General features: G+C 35.8%; 1 protein-coding gene across 2 annotated transcripts in view; it reads right to left on the bottom strand.

Moving 5' to 3' along the window:
• Positions 1-18,407, bottom strand: part of Ddx10 (DEAD-box helicase 10) — a 164,205-nt gene that overhangs the window by 116,280 nt on the left and 29,518 nt on the right. For both annotated transcript variants that reach the window (XM_050119479.1, XM_050119480.1), the window contains exons 11-13: positions 17,114-17,201; positions 14,757-14,845; positions 12,194-12,665 (exon numbers count right to left, since the gene is read on the bottom strand). In XM_050119479.1, the coding sequence (XP_049975436.1) occupies positions 12,194-12,665; positions 14,757-14,845; positions 17,114-17,201 (649 nt within the window). The remainder of the gene's footprint in view (positions 1-12,193; positions 12,666-14,756; positions 14,846-17,113; positions 17,202-18,407) is intronic.

The following is an 18,407-nucleotide window of genomic DNA, read 5'->3' as shown; positions in this document are numbered from 1 at the left end:
GCTCAATATGTTTTCGCAAATTAATAGAAACCTTGGGTTTCACATTTGCCATTGGTTTTGTATTAATACATTTGGAAAGAAACCTTTAATAATGTAAGCTACTTGGTGACTTTCAGCTTGAACCACACCTGCAAGCTACTATGGCATCATTCATTCCTAAAACTACTAGAACAAAAGCTCTCTGACATTAGCTTTCCTGACTGTCCCCCCCCCACAAAAAAAATAATAACTGACTCCTTCATAACAGAATCTAAATATGGCTTCTCATCAACTGCAACTTTCAAAGAAACAGCTGTACTTGATACAGATTTTGAAAATGTTAGATTCAATCATAACTGGACTCTATAATCAATCTTTTAATAAGAAAGTACAAGCCTAAGACAGAAATCATTTTATACAGTATTTACAGAATTGTTCACCATAGTAAATGAAGAGCTGAAAAGTTCTACAGAAACAGCCCTCTCTTAAGTAGGGAGGGGGAGGGAGGAGGGTGAGTGGGGAAGCGGGAAGGGAATGGGAGGAGGGGAGGAAGTGTAAATTTTTGAATGGAAAAATAAAAAATAAATAAAAATAAAAAATTTAAAAAACACATTGCTCAAATATTTGCTTTGCCTTATTCGCTTACCAATAAAACATTCTATAAAATTATAAATGGTTACAATAATAATCTTTCAAGAGCAAATTGTTTCATTAAAATAAAACTAGTTGAAATGCTGTACTCTTTAAATGGTTAAATACTTAAGTTCTGATATGAAATCATTTGCAAAAAATAAACTTTATGAACAAAATCTTAAACATTAAACACGATTCGTTGAATTTACTTTACAATGTCTTGCATGTGCTCTATTTACTGGAATTTAGAGCTTCCCTGCAGGAGTGCTATCATTAGGGAGAGAAAGCCAAGCAATCATACAAAGTAATAGAAAATTTAAATATTCACTTTTTGAAGAACAAAAAAGTCAGTCTATTACCCTTACCAAAAACACTTTAAATTTTTACCTTATAAAATACAGTTTTTTCAGTAAACTGAAGCACATGAATTAAATACCATAGCAATGTTTTATCCTTTTAATAATCCCATCAGTATAGAGACACTGTGGGAACATTGTTCAAAGCAGCTGTGGTTGCAGACCTCTCTCTCTTTCTCTCTCTCTCTCTCTCTCTCTCTCTCTCTCTCTCTCTCTCTCTCTCTCTCCCATAGGAGAACAGAAAAGGTCACTAAATCACCTCACCTGAGATTATAGCCACTCTCTTCCCAGCTGTATGTTGTCTCTGGCGGTGCTAGAATATCTATCAAAGGTAGAAGGTTAACCTAAGGGAGGACTCGATCTATACAGCTGATGGAAGATTGTCACCTATGTTGGTGTGAGACTGTTCAATGGTTCACATACACAGGGATCAACCATCCTCCTGTAAGGAGCCAGGAGTCACTGGCTCACCAAAAACTTTAATCTAGCAACAGTACCCAATCTGGGATGGATAGACGTTTGTTCCTGTCTCCTCAGAAAAAAGTCACACAAGTATAATAAATCAATATTTGACATATAGTACATAATGAAAATTTTTACTGTTAGCACTATTCTAGTCTTCAAAATATCTAGACATTAATTTCAATAACCCATACGCAACCCATTCTATTCCTCATCAGTATGTCATTGGTATTAAGCAATGATCACCTTCATTAATATAATAGCTGAGGGGCCAAAAGCAAATAATTTGCAATGCCACTGTTTGAAAACTTTAAACAGACACAATTCCCTAATATTTTATGTTTCTGAACATGTCCTATTGATTTCTATTTCTATTCAGCTGTAATTGGAGTACACACTGTTAATACATTCAACCCTTAAAATGCTTTGAAATGTTTAATGACCCAGTGTACCACTCCTTAACTCTTTGGATAAGATCAGGTATATGATCAAGTACACACAGCATTAGAAATACATCATACAAACCAAGAAATAAGCATTCTGCAGTTGCTAGCTATGGTGTTCTCCAACACCAATTAGGCCAAAGTAATTAATTATGTATCACAGATTCTCAATGCTTTTGTATGTCTTCTGATTTTTTAATCAGTTTCTCTATCATTTGCTGACCAAACAAAGTTAAAATTCCCTTATCATGACGTGGAACTTTCCACGGTCTGTGGCTCTTCCAGAAGTCTGACTCATTCCCTATCAACCTTGTTCACTGCCCCTTTCCTCAAAACAACAACCAAAAAAGTAAGTGAATTTTAAAACAAATTTATAAATCAGGAAGAAATTCAAACCTCTACAGGAGTTTGTCTCTAATGATTATTATGGCTCATTCTCAGGACTAAGCTAGTAACACAGGAAATCTTACTCTACGCTATGCTTTTTTTTTTTCATGTGTATGGGTGTTTTTCCAGTATGTACGTGCATGCAACATAGTGCCCTCAGAGGCCACAAGAGGGCATAAGGCACCCTGGGCCTGGACTCACAAACAGCTATAAGCCACCATGTGGGTACTAGGAGTGCAATTAAGGATCCTCTGGAAGACAAAACAGTACTCTTAACTCTTCAGCTCTCTTTCTTGAAAATTTTGCTTATTTTTGCTCATTCTAAAGTACTTAAGTTTTGCATTTCATACAAAATTGCACCCTATCTGCTAAAGGTCCACTCTATTAGAAGTTTATTCCACCATATCCAAAGTTATCATGCAAATGTTGCTTCAATCTTACTTTGCATGTATGTGTTTATCATTCTCTGAAGTAGTGTATACAGTATACAGTGCCATATGCCCAGAAAAGACCAGGAGACATAGAAGGCTGATAGGCATGATATCAGCTAGAAAAATTCCACAAATCAATAAACTTCCAATAGTATTATTTATAAATGCCAAGTGCATTAAGACAATTCAAATGTGCATTAACTCATAAATAAAATTAGCTTTAACAAATTTAAAGGTAACAAGCACTGTACAAGATCCAGACACCCTGTGTGCTGCCCATCTTTATGTGGCCGTTTTCCTCTTGTATTACTTTACTCTCTCTTTAAACTTTATTATTTTTAAACTTTTTTATGACTGCCTAGTCTATTTTTTCTTTCTTCAGCATCTAAGTACATTTTAAAGCATACTATATCTGTTTAGAGGTTTTCTCACTCTGGACCTGACTTTTTGTATGTCTGCAGCCTTCTCTGATCACATGAGCCAAACCTTAAACCGCTAAGCAGCTAGGTCCTCCAAAGCATCTCGGCCTGGTGACTGGCTCTGCCCCCTTCTGGTCAGTGAGAGCTGAGCCCCATGCCTGGAGCCAGTCTATCTGCTCTGGCTTTGCTGGGTGGTCCTACTTAGTCTCCAGTGGCACACCACCCGCTCATAAACCCCATGCAAGCCCTCAGAACATTTTTTTTTCTTTTCTTCTTCTTTTTTTTAAACTTTCTCAGGCCCTATATGGATTTACATGCCCTCACGTTGAGCACCAAACGTAACAGTTGGGACTCCCAGCCCACAAATAATGACACAGAGGCTTATTAATTATAAAAGCTTGGCCTTCGCTTAGGCTTTTTTCTAACTAGCTCTTATATGGCTTGTTCCTATTAATCTATGTTCTATCACATGGCTCAGTTACCTTTCCTCTATTTCATATGTCCGACTTGTTCCTCATGCTACTGATGTCTTCTGGAACCTAGACTCACCCCTCTGACTTCCTCTTTCTCTGTCCTGAAGTCCCATCTATTCTCTCTTGCCTAGTTATTGCCATTCTGTCTTTCATTACACCAGTCACAGCAGCACATCTTCACACAGTGTACAAATACGCCTTATCATCTGGGGAACAACTGTCCAGCAACTTACCAAAAACTACAGTAGGCTAAACTGTGAGCTTCCAAGTAGGGGAGCCTCTTAGTTCTAACAACTTACAAACATTATCTTTCTTCATAAAGAAATAAGAAAAGCTAGATGCATCTGCACTGTCTGTCATAAAATAGGGTTAATTAATAAAAGGGAAGCATGGGCAGGAAAAAAAGGCAAACTAGTATAATCAGTTAACTGTGTGGTTAACACAATATAAATCTAGATAGCTACAATGATTCTAGTAGATAGGGTAAAAACTAGATGAGTTGGCTCCAAAAATTCTGAGAACATATTCTGGGCAATAAAATACCTCTTCTTTCCTTTCATATGGAAGAGAGAAAGGTGCCTCAAAATTTTTTAGTTGGGAGTAGAGATAGTTTAAATTTTACACTTTGATTTTCAAAGTTCTATTTGAGTAAGATTATCAGAATGATGGCAATTCAGAAAGATCTAAAGAAAATAACACTCTTCAAAATCAGGAGTGTACTACAGCTTGGCAGCTACACCTGGCTTTTTTTGCTAAGTATTCTTGGAATATCCAACCATTTCCTACAAACATTTTTACATTCATATATCCTTCAAAATTAGTACCACACCAAAGTAGAAAATACTCTTGTTCTCTTGTCCTCGTGACAAATGTCAGCTAATATAATGTATCAGGTAGAATAATTATTCTAATCATGATCACCCAGAAGCCGTAATAGGAAATAAGCTATTTTACTCTAGAAAGCAATCTTAAGAAGGTCTTAAAGTGACTGTCACTGAGAAGTGATTCACAAACCCTAGTAATTAATTCGTGAAGAGGCAGGAAAGACACCACATGAATAGACTTAACTTTGGCTGGACTTGAACAAATAAAGTTATAGTAAATGACTTCTATCTCACAGACATCTAATTTGTAAGAATTTCTTCCTATGCTCCAGGCCCATCACAGTGCCACTGTACTAACACATGTGCTTCTGAAGCTTAATTTAGGGAGCATAATAATTCCTACCACATTATCAGAGCTTAGGAAAACAGTATTGTTTCCAAGCATTTATTATAACAAATAAAAAACAGTAGAGTCTATTCCCAACAGTATATCAACACTGTCTGTCGCCTCTGTTCTAACAGGCAGCAGGCAAGGCTAAAAGAAGGGGGTAGGGGAGACAAAAATGGCAACAGCTTTTTGGGAGGCAAGGGGAGATGCTCAGATATGATCATGATCTGTAGAGATTAAATGTTTTTCCGTTGAAAAGAAAACATTCTTGGCTTAAAAATGTAAAAAATAGAAAAAAAGGTAAATAAAGAATAAATTCATTTTTGAAAACTAAATGATAGATGGTTCAACTCATATGCTGAAGAAAAGGAAGAAAACCACACTCACCTTTTCCCCCTTTTTGATACTAGGGACGAAACAAAGTCCAACAAAAGACACGAGAGATCATTTAAGTAAATGACCTCAGGGAGCTGGAGAGATAACCCAGTGCTTAGGAACACTGGTTGTTCTTCCGGAGGACCTAGGTTTGTTGTGGGAATTCATTCAGCCAATAGCCATTTGCGTGCTGGCCCATTTAGGGTGTGGTTTGAGGTACTATAAGTGCAGACAGAAAACATGCAAGCTCTCTCTTGGCCAGTAGTCAGAGTTCAGTTTGCAGCTTCCAGTAACCACAGAGGATAGCGACGCTATTGTGAGCTTTTTCCCAAAATAAGCAAACAAACAAATAAATAAATACTTTTATCGTTTTTTTCTGGGTTCTTGTGGACCTCCTTAAATACGCCTACATAGGTTCAATTCCCAGCACCCACATGGCATTTCACAATTGCCTATAAATCCTTCTCCAGGAGATCACACAGAGATACATGCAGGTAAAATACTAATGCACATAAAATAGAAAAAAAAATAATAAAAGTAAAAGTAATTTTTTAAAAAAGGAAAGAAAATGGCCTCAACTAGCACTGGTATATATATCTGGTGAAAGGCACCGCAGAGAAGGCTAGGGAAGCAGCTCAGCGGGTAAAGTACCAACAAGTATGGGAACCTAAGTTCAAAACCCCAGAATCTCCATAGATGCCAAGAGCAGCAGTGTACATTTGTGACCTGGATCCTGGGGCAGAAGAGCAGGATTCAAGAAGCTCAGTGCTCAGCAACTCCAGCTGACTCTTCAGTCAGTAGGAGCCCATCAGCCTGCAGCCACGTCTACGGGACACTCTCTTCTCTCTTTCCCTGTGACCTTCTGCGTGTCATTTACAAGTTTTCCTTTTGTTTTGATTTTTATTCCTGCCTTTGTGAAAATTTAGATAACAACATCTACTTGTCATGGTTTAAAAAGAGAACTTGCTAGATGTGGTAGTTATGGTTGAAACAGGGTGATTCCTTGAGCCCAGGACTTCAAATCAAGTCTATACAACAAAACCCCATTTCAAAAAAAAAAAAAATACATCATTAAAAATGAGAGTTTATAACAAAGGTATTTGGCATACAATACCAAATAACTATTGTTATAGTATCCGTGATATGATCACTAGACAAATTCCATGTTTTCTGCATTCCTATCTATTTCCACTGTCTCCAAACTTCAATTAGTTTGGCAAATATACCTTTTTTCCCCAAGGAGACAGAAGAAATAAAAAATTGAAAAGTTTAGACTATAAGTAATGAAACCAATCTTTAACATGTCTGGTATGGTATCTACAAACAAAATTCTACAATCATACTTGAACAAAAGTAACTGTCTACAAAAGCACTCAATCTCCCACGGGGAATATGATCACTTAGACATTTAAGCAATAATATTATTTCCTATTCTATATCCCAGAAACCAAAAAAAAAAAAAAAAAAAGGCAATTTCCACTAAGTAATGACTGGAATACAGAAGTAAAATCTTTAAAAATTGTAACAGATAAAATGAAAAGTTGATTAAAACTGCACAGCTTAAGACACATTCAAAACCAACTGCCTTCAAAAGATGATAAAGAATCAAAAACATATTAACATGAACCCCCAAAATGCTCATTTTAAAAATTCAAGGACAAAGTAAAGGAGGGGGAAAGTCAACTACTTCTATTTCAGCTGAACAATCATTCATTTCAATCCCTATTTGTATATATTAAGCAACATGAAGGAATAGAAAAAAATTGCCTTGATTAGTGCCTCATCAATGGCCCCAACATGCTTGTCATGTCTGATAAAGATGCCATAATATTTCAAAATCATAGCTTAAAATGTTAAGTGTTTTAGGGACTTGACAAATGTGTCAGTAGTTAAGACTTGTTCTTCCAGAGGCTCCAAGCTTAGACCCAGCACTCACAATGTAACTCAAAACCACCTGTTATTCCAGTTCCAGGGGAACCAACGGCCTCTTCTGGCCTCCATGGGCACCCACACACCCATGTGCACGTATGTATACTATTCTGGCCCAGAGTAAAGAGGGGGCCATACCTGGCGACGAAAAGCTTGCATTTTACAGTATGATAGAAGCAGAATTTTAGATCATAATTAGAAACCATAAACTATTACCTATTACCTAAATCACAAAGCTGGGCCTGCTCTATCATTTCGAATTATTAATAGTAAATCATTTATGCTCCTGGTTACAAAAATTCAATAATATCTTTCAACCAAATAATTCTTATACAGCTTCAAAATGCCAATTTTCTACAAGTAAACCTAAAAAGGAATTCAAACAATCTGTTACTATGCAATAGTGGCAGACAATGACAACGACAGGGAGAGCGTGACCATGATCAACATGACTATTCTGTCGGATTATTTGACAAAATAAAACAAAACCTTTAAAACATATAGTATTTAGACAGGTGAAGAAAGAAAATAAATTTTCTTTGTGACAACAGAAACAAAGGTCCCTAACAAAATATCTATTATTAACTAGAATCCAGCACTCTAACAAAGGAAAAGAACCATGCTTACATGAAGGCTTTTCCACAGGTTTAAACTGAGTTAATACTAGGGTAGAAATCAGTCAATATATTGTTATCAACAGACGAGAGTGATCACCTTGATAATTACAAAAAAAAAAAAAACACGACAAAATCTATCATCCATTTATGGTAAAAAAAAAATTATTACTGGACTAGGACTCAAATGGAACTTGCCCATAAAACAAAACAATTGGAAGCTAAGATCAGATACCAGGGTAAAATCTGAATGTTTCTCTCATCTGAGATCAAGAATAACATTTTGGTATCTATCCTTAACTCTCCCATTCTTAAGGGCCTAATCAATTACAATCAGGCAAGAAAATGAAACAAAAGATGTACTGAAGGTAAAAATTGTTATTATTTTGGTGTTCACAAATAAAGGTGATTACAAAGAAGACTTCAAAGAACTACCAAGGAAAAAAATGTCACCAGAATAGGTCAGTTTAAAATAACTGATACACAAAACCAAATTGTATTTCTGTATGGTGGCCAGAAAAAAATTACAAACTGAAATTTTTTAAGTTTCATGCAAAATAGTACAGAAAAAAAAATACCAAATAATAAAAGACTAATCTAACAAAATAAGTGTGTGGTATGTGTAAGCAATGATGAAAGGTAGTAAGGGGACCTAAAAAAAAAAATAAGAGAAGATTATCATATTCATAGAATCAAAAGACTCGGAATTGAGGTGTCAATTGGCTCCAAACAGATTTAAAACCTCAATGCAGTGTTAATGAAGACACCAGCAGGCTTTGTGTACAAATCAAATAGCTAATTTTAAAACCTATGAAAATGTAATGGCACCAAAAAAGCCAACGTGTATTGTTATGGATTAATGCTCTTGTACACTGTAAAGATTTGTCACTCATATTGGTGCAATACTGATTAGTCAATAGCCAGGCAGAAAGTATAGGTGGGGCAACCAGACTAGGAGAATTCTGAGAAGAGAAAAGGCAGACACACAGTAGTCATCCAGAGGCAAAGGAAGCAAGAGAGAATGCCTTACTGAGAAAAGGTACCAAGCTACATTGCTACACATAGGTAAGAATTATGGGTCAATTTAAGTTGTAAGAGGTAGTTAGTAACAATAGATAGCTTGAACAATAGGCCAGAAAGCCTCTGTGTATTTATTTGAGACTGAATGGCTGTGGGACCAGGCATGACAAAAAACATCCATCTACAATGTATAGTGGAGAAAAGGATACCAAATTGAAAAACAGAAAGTAATTTGATTTCAAGTTTACCATAAAGCTACTACAATCATGACAGATGTCATTAGTCAAAATAAAACACAGAAGAAATCACAACACATACACACACCCAGTGTCTTTCAACTGATTTCAACAAGGAGTCAAGGTAATTCAATGGAAAAAAGGCATCATCTTTCCTATGAAAGGTAAGGAATCTATTGAATACCAATAAACAAGAACCAAAAAGTTTAAGTTGGCCCCTGACTTAGACCCATTCACAAAAACTAAGCTGAAACAAATTTTAGTTCTTAATAAAAGGCTAAATCTCTAAGAGTTCTGAAAGAAAATATAGTACAAGATTTTCATAACATTCTATTGACCACAAACTTAACTTATGATACTTATAAGTTATAAAAGATAATAAACACTTCAAACTTTAACACTTCTGCTCTTTGTGAGACATAACTGAAAGAAAATACTAGCAAAACACATCTAATGAGGGATATGTATCTAAAATACATAAACAACCCAGTCAAATAAGCAATACAATTTCTTAAAAAGCAAAAGATAGATATTTTACCACAAAAAACATAAAGACAGCAAATATAGGGTGAGAGGACATTCACCATTAGTCGTCACACGGGAAACACCATAAAAATTTAATAGACTTGGCTATGTAGCTGAATTTAAAAACAAGCAATATTGAGAGTTTTAAAGACTCACAAGTGTTCAAACAAACCCATTTGGTAAGTAACTGTAGAGCTTCTCTCCAAGAAAAACACAAACTTACTTGCCTTACGTCCTGACATGTATCTACCCCACTAGTTTACATACATTCCAAAGAAATGAAAAAAGGTTGTGCAAACATAGCTTTTGTCATAATTACCAAAAATTGTGAACAATGCCTGCTGATAAACATCTTGCAAATCCTCATACTATGAAGTAGAGCTCAGCAACTAAATGGAACAAGGGACTGGTGACTACAGCAAAAGCAAGTACACACACGATCCTACAAACTCTATGGTTCTATCTACACGTCATCATGAAAACTACAAAAGTTAAATCAGAGGTTAGGAACAGAATGCAGTAACTTAATACAAAGGGGATGAAGCAATGTTTTAATGATGAACAGTTTCACTCTGGATTGTTAAAATTATTAAAACCTTTTTTTTTTCAAGCCAAAATGTAGTTCATAAGAGATTTCTTTACTATCTATTACATAAATTTACCTTTTTAGAAAGGTGTTTTATAGACAGTGCGCTGTACAAATCTTTCTGATGACTCTCAATCCAGTCAAGCTGACAATCAACATCAATCATCACACTGTCTTAATAGATTAGAATAAAATCCAATGCCTTATTCTTATTTCATTTACTTAAAGTAATCACAGACTTTAAATGGCTTAATTTAAAGCAGAAGAGGTCAGTATGGGATTTTGCTCCACACTATATAATCAGCACCTACTTCACAGGATATTCAGGAAATAAATGACATGCTTTTTATAAACCATCCCTCTCAATAGTCAGTCTCAATAAGCCTATCAGCCACTTTGTATCTCTAGTTACTTTAGGAAACACTTTCCAAAGTTTCCTGGTTCAAAATCAGGTACTAGCTATAACTTGTGATTTTTAGAAACACTCTACCTACAATGAGTAAGAGTCAGGCTGAATTTCTCACTCAATTCTTTCAGGAGCTCACCAAAAGTAATGAGAAATTTCTACTTAAGATACTAACTTGGTTCTCAAAATCAAGTATCTCATTAAAAATAAGTTTCATGGACTGGGGAGAAGGCTCAGTGATTATGAGCACTGGATGGTCTTCCAGGGACCCAGGTTCAATGGTAGCTCACAACTGTCTGCAACTCCAGTTCCAAGGGATCTAACGCCCTGATATAGACATGCATGCAGGCAAAACACTAATGCACATAAAATAAAAAGACAGGTAGATGATAGGTAGGTAGGTAATTTCATGGGACTAGAGAATCAGTGGCTAAGAACACTTGTTATCCTCACAGAGAACCCAAGTTCAGTTTCCAGCAACCAACTAATGGCTAACGACCATCCCTGACTCCAGTTCCAAGTTCTTCTGGCTTCCACAAATACCACATACATAAAATGCTAACACACATGCAGGCAAAACACTCGTGCGCATAAAATAGGTAACCTTTAAACAAATGAATTCATTTCATATTCAGAAAGATGAAATACTAATAGCCAACAGCTCTTGGAGAGAGAAAACAGCTTCCTTCAGTGGTAAGGTCCCAGGTAGGTAGCCTTTGCTCTAGAGGACAGATCTACACCCACAAGCATGCCGGAAACTCCAAATGATTTGGTCGGTTATATATAAGAAGGAGGAAACAGATGATATGGAGATAGATATAGACACAGGTGCATGTAGTGATATTTCATTTGTATTTTAATAAAGCTTGCCTGAAGATCAGAACACAAAACAACCACACTAGTCAGCCATACGGGCCAGGCAGAGGTGACACAAACCGTTAATTCCAGCAGCCACACTAGTTAGCCATAGAGGCCTGGAGGTGGTGGTGCATGCCTTTAATACTAGCACTAGAGAGGAATATAAGGCAGGATGAGACAGGAACTCGCTCTCGTTCAGTCTGAAGATTTCATAGAGGTAAAAACTCTCTAGTGGCTGCTTTGCTTTTCTAATCTTCAGGTTGAACCCCAATCTATCTCTGGGCTTTTATTATTCGTGTTACAGATGTAGATATAAATAGACAGAAAGATTCACACACACACACACACAGACACAGATATATCATGGAGAGAGGCCATAATTATACATGCATAGACATGAAGCAATGAAGGGGTGAATCTGATCAAAGTAAAAATGGATTTACATATGAAGAAAATAATAATTTTTTTTAAAATGCATGTAATTACAACTGCTGTTCATACTAACATGGTCCATCAAGAGGCTGGATGGTGACTCATAGTGAAGGATTATCACATCGTGACAATAACCCTCACTGCCCTTCATGTCACAATCTTTACTACAACCACTTTCAAACTATGGCAGTAAAAACCATTAAAAAAGACTGACTGACAACCTCAAGCTTTGAAGTTAGGAAGAGTATGAGAATTCTTTGACACTTTTCCTGTATTTAAACACAAACAGAAATGAAGAGTACACGACGCAGACACTCCCCCTAAGCTCCTCCTAGCTGTTCTTGTCATGACTTTGCAAAGGCTACAATTAGCACAGAGTAAAGAGGCAAGAGAAGACTCCATTTGGAGTAAACTTACCGACAATGCTTGATTCTCTTTAAGATCCAACCCAAACACATCACGCCGCTTCACTGTGAGGAAATCAGCATCGGGCCCATCTTCCTCATCATCATCTCTGACTAAGAACTGCACAGGACCTTCCTTGGCATCCTCCTGTGCCTCTTCAATTTTGAGAACGGATTCAGTCCGAGGCTCTCCTGCTTTTCCCAGCTGCTCTTCCATTTCTTCATCTTCTGTGTCTTCGTCCTGTTCTTCACTCTCACCACTGGCCAACCTGGATTCTGTCTCTTCTAGCTGCTTTCCACTTTTGTGAAGGATGGACATTTTCTCACTGAAATAAGCTCGAAATTCTTCTACTTCGTCATTGCTGAGGGAGGGAACCCTGGGCTCAGTTGTTTCAGTGACTTGACTCCTTACCACTCCTGTGCTGGTCTGCTTCTCCATCTTTTGAAGAAATCTTATCCGTGGAGCAACAGCAAGACCAAGAGACCTTCAGGAATGAAGAGAACAAAGGTACTTATTTCATTATAGTGATGGTATGTGGATAGAAACACAACTTTTAAAAAGCAAAGGTTAAGCTAGGCGTGGTAGCATACCCCTTTACTCTTATTAAACCCAGTACTCAGGAAGCTGAGACAGACATATCTCTGTGAGTTAGAGGACAGTTCCGGGTCTGCCAAGGCTCCATAGTGAGACAAAGCCTCCAAATAGATAAATAATTAAATGGCAGCTTTATCTACGGTTTTCTCCTATATAATTCATAATAGAAACCGCAAAGTTCATTACTGAAAATCACAAACTCAGAAACAGAGCTAAGGTTCAAAATGCACAGCTCTGTCATTTAGTAGTTGTATAATCTCAAGAATATTCAACTCTCAAGAAAGTTTTCTTATCTGCAAAATGTAATGATTGAGAATTCCTACCTAATAAAGTTGTGATAAAGTTAATAAACATGCAATACAGTGAAAATAATAAATAGGCAACTGTGGCAGTCATTTCTATCATTGCTGCCGTCATGATGTGAAGGGTGAGACAATGAGTTTATATATACCAGAGGATTTCTATAATGCAGTACAGGGACATGGTTTTCAGAAACTAAAACCTGAATTCCTTGAAGACAAGAGTATATATGCACATGCAATTCTGTCATTGAATGAAATGACCTCCATACATTGGCCACTCAAAGTATTTCCCTAGTATATTTTTAACCTTCTATCTTATAAACATGGCAAATGCTTTAGTTATCATAGGCTTCTAAAGGAAAACCTACACCTCAAGAAAATTATACATCTGAGTATCAACATAAACTAGAAGCAAAGTCAAACTATAATAACTCAGACTTACCATAACTATTTGCCTTGTATAACCATCACCAAAAGCAAGTCCTCAACAACAAACAGGACATTTACTAGTTTGATGCAACAAGACAGCTGCTATATATATGACCCTGCAGTATGCAAAACCTATGCCCATCATTTGTGAATATTGCAGCAACCAGAAAAAACACGCTGAACTACACATAAAATACAACAGTAGCTAAAAACCCAAATCTTTGCATCATATTTAAAAATGATGAAACTAGGAACTAGTAAATAAGCATAAGGAAACAAAAGCATGTTTTCCGTGGCATAGGATTTTTCCCATCCAATACTAAAATAGTAATGATATCTAATAAAGGGGGTTTACAACTCACAGATCATGTAATATTAAATGCAGAATCTAACAGAATAGAAAACAGCAGCTTACCTAAGTCAAATTTTTTGTTATGAGAAAACGGAAAGGATATAAATATTCTCATGTATGAAATCCTCAAATAAAATATTTTTTAAATTTTCTTTGTTAAACTCAATTTAGAAGTAAAGGCATTCAAATTCCTAGAAAACAAGCCAAGCATTCAGACTTTGCCTAAAGCATATTTTATCTTGGAAACCTAAGATAAACATTAAGCTTTAATAAAGCTCAAGGGTACTTAAAAGATTTGGTCAAGGGGGCTGGAGAGATGGCTCAGTGGTTAAGAGCATTGCCTGCTCTTCCAAAGGTCCTGAGTTCAATTCCCAGCAACCACATGGTGGCTCACACCCATCTGTAAAGAGGTCCGGCGCCCTCTTCTGGCCTTCAGGCATACACACAGACAGAATATTGTATACATAATAAATAAATAAATAAATAAATAAATAAATAAATAAATATTTAAAAAAAGATTTGGTCAATGCATTTCCCATAGATAGGACTCCAACAAAGAGGGAGTTTAAAAGTTAAAAGGTTATTTTCGTTTTTTGTGATCTCACAACTATTCCAACAAAACCAGTTAGTCCTTCCATACATTCAGCAACCTGAGTCACTACATCTTGCAACAGTAACGGAAAGTGTCCATAAGAGATAAAGACTGAAAAAATAAACAAAACTTATAAATATGAACTTCCTGACAATAAGAACTAAAATACTGGTTAACTTCCAAGAGTTAATCTAACATACTTCTCTGCAGACTTTCAACAGACTGTTCTAAGGTGAAGAGCAGACTCTTAGAGGAAACCCTAGGAGCGATCCCTCCAGCTTTGTTACAGCGGCTATCAATACTTACAGTGCATATTCAGTAATAGGTAACTTGCTCACATTAAATACTTCTTTATCCTTCATAAGATATACTGAACGTATGTAGGAGACAAAGCACTGTAAAATAAAAAATTAAGAATTAGCCTAAACCAATAGAAAACTAAAATGCAGTAGTAGTAAAAAAATACAAACTAGATCAACAAACTCTAATTTGCATACACAAAAATAAACTGCTACAACTGTAATATTAGAAAAGATTTTGCATTTTATTCCAACACGATACAAAATATTACGTAGCTGTGCATGGTGGTGCACTGCCTGCAATTCCATCACTTGGGAGGTAGAGATAGACATTGGAAATTCAAGGCCAACCAGGGCTACATAAAATCTTACCTCAAATGAGAAAATCCTCAACTTCCCAAAAAGCTACTGAATATTAATTAGCACTACTTAATTATAATGAAGTGCAATGAAATAACACAGGCAATAGAATAATACAGATAGTGTATCTGTACTGATTAGATGGTATTAACTGAGCAAAAGTCAGCATTTTTCTAAATTGAAATTTTTCTCATCTATCAAAAATACAACAGTAATAACTAAGTGTTATGACAATGAGAAATCCATATAGAACACCCAGAATATCTTCTGAAATATAGCAGATGCTTGATAATACTACTGTAATAATCAAAAAATAATTTTTTCAATAAAATAAAATTTCACTATAAGTGAGTCAAATTTTGACAGAATGGCAGTTTTCCCTTTTATATTGTGATTTCAAATAATTTACCATCATCCTGGAAATTTTTACTTCTACTTTTTTAAATAAAGCTATGCTCATGACACGGCTATGTCATCCTGACCCTACCAGTTTGTGAAACAAATAGATAATAAAATCCGTCTCAGCAAATACTTTTACTTTAACAATAATTTGTGAAGGGCTAGGGAGATGGCACAGTCAATAAAGTACTGACCATCAAAGCTTGAGAACTGGAGTCTGAATGCCCGGCATCCACATTAAAAGGCTGGCATGCAGAATGTGCCTGTAATCCCAGCACTGGGAAGCCAGTAACAGAAGGATCCCTGCAACATGCAGCCCAGTTAGTCCAAGCCTAGCCAGATGCATCGCTCCAGGTACAGTAAGAGACTTTTTACTAACTAATAAGGTTAGAGAATGATTGAAGAAGACATCCATAACTGACCTCTGGCCTCCACACATATGCCCATACACATGTATGCATACCTACATGGACACATGCACACACAGAATACATACAATACACATACAAAAATTTTATAAAGTATATTTAATCCTTCTGTCCATATTTCTTAAGCTTCATATTTTCTTCTGTGTCTCTACATTCACACCAATCTTTTCTACCCAACTAATCTCCCAACAAACCATTTTCTGTCTCCAAAGGCATTAACAATGAATGGTGCTGGTTCAAAGGTATTTCCTCTGCAGTCACTCACAAGAAATAATACCACGTGCTTATAGGTTTTGTTCCATCAAGATTAATCAAAAGCCAGAAAGTCATTTTTCTGAAACCAGATAGCATGATGGTGCTGGGCAAACAGCCATTCTGCTTAACCATGTGTGGCACCAATAAGGCACATCGTCTATTTCAGCGTGCTAATCTATTTCTAGATGGCTAATATTCTATATGCTTAAACCAGTGAAACTACATCTTTTCAGCATTTTCTATCTTCTGAACCAATAAACAAATAACCTGTCAGTCATGTAGTAAATCACAACACTATCAGCGTTTTCAGCATCATGTGGTTTTTAATTCCTAACATTTCTCCTCACAAATAACTGATCTGAAGATTAATTAGTCTTACTTGACCATTACAGAATGTGCACACATTTCAAAATGTCAGATGTACATCATAATAAAATGTCAGTGTAGGCAATTTCTCACTAAGACTTTTTTAGTTCAGAAAAGCTATTCAAGAATAATAAGTCATATTAATAGGTTCAAATTTCAGTGCTGGAGATAATTTGCTAAAATTCTATGCCACCAAGAAATTCAGCTTAGTAAAGACAATATTAATCTCTCCACCAGAAAATGCAATGAGAACTTATAATAATTTCATTGAAAAAATAAGTTAAATTTATCAAGTATACTAGACACCAGGCTGCTTCAAACTTAAAAATCATCTTAGAACTTCCCCTGTGTCTCTAATAACAGTAAACACAGGTAAATTTAAGAAATATTTTTTTTAAATTAAGGTAAATTTTAAGAAACACTTTTAAAAATTAAGAATTAATTTTAGGATTAAAGAAGTAAAAATTTCACTGTTTAAACCTTTTAGCTATGACCATGCAACACTGATTATATAAACTCATTCTAAAAAAAAACACTGGATTCAAAGTTGACTTACCCTTTGAGCTCTTTCTTTTAAATCTTGATCTTGGGCTAAAAATGACTCTAGCTTTTTCTGAACATCAATAAGTTTTTCTGGATTGATTCTTTTTAATAAAAAAATAAACAAAAATGGTTAAACTAAAAAAAATCTCAATTTTGAAAACAGAAATAATAGACAGCATTTTCAATTTGACTTTTGAGTGTTTAACATTATTTCTCATCTAAGAGACACCTTTTTACATTACTCCAACACTAGAGTAGCAACAGGGAAATAATAAGAGTAGATGAAGTTGTTTTTCCTTTATTAATAGAGAAATTTTTCAAAACACACAAAGCTACTCACCTCAAAACTTAATATGTGGTCAATTTTTATCTTCTATATTCTCAACCAGCTCTTTCACTATCTAACAGTTCAAATTACTTTTAGACAAATCAAACTATTTTTAAATGTCTCCAATACAAGTAAGACTCTGATGGATTCCACGATGCCCAATGTACACATTCTCAATGAAAGGAGATTAAGTTCCTTTGAAATGAAAGAACCACCCACAAAATGATTTCATTCAAGAGGTATTACCCTTTCAAACCTTCAATGCTCCTTGAAACTAAGAAGTTCTCCTTTCTCTTATTTTTCTCTGCTACATTCTGCAAAACTGTTTCAATATAAATAGTATTTTTGAAGGTGTCAGAGCTGGGGAGATGACTCGGCTGGTAAAGTGCCTGCCGTGTATGCATAAGGATCTAAGTTCAGCTCTTCGGAGGCACTGTAGTGTGTGTCTGTAACCTCAGCCCTTTGGGGGAGGATGGAGATAAACTGAAGACAGGTAGAACCCTGCCCATCATTAGGTAGGCTGCCAGACTAGCCAGAGTGATGAGCAGCAGGTTCAGAGCAAGAGACTGTCTCAAAAAACAAAGATGGAGTATGGTGATCAAGGAAAGACACCAAACTGAACCTCGTGCCTCCATGAGACAGAGACACATGTACAGGCACACATGCACATGTACACTACACACATAAACAACATTAACAACACAAGCACAAACAATTTTTTTTAATATTTTCAAGAAGAAGTCAACTAAAGTCAGAGGTGGTGGTAAATGCCAATGATATCAGCATTTGGGAAGTGGAGACCACCTAAGCTACACACACAGGACATTTGAAGGTAGCCTGGGATACACTAAGACCCTATCTCAATCAATCAATGAAGTAATCATTCAACCAATAAATAATTTTTTACCACTACTATGTTTGTTTCAACATTCAATAGATAAATTAATATAACCTATCACTTCTATATATATATATATAT

The sequence above is a fragment of the Alexandromys fortis genome, unplaced genomic scaffold (assembly GCF_014885135.2).
Source record: "Alexandromys fortis isolate MF-2015 unplaced genomic scaffold, M_Fortis_MF-2015_v1.1 scaffold_167, whole genome shotgun sequence".
NCBI lineage: Eukaryota > Metazoa > Chordata > Mammalia > Rodentia > Cricetidae > Alexandromys > Alexandromys fortis.
This window is presented reverse-complemented; position numbering and strand designations above follow the sequence as displayed.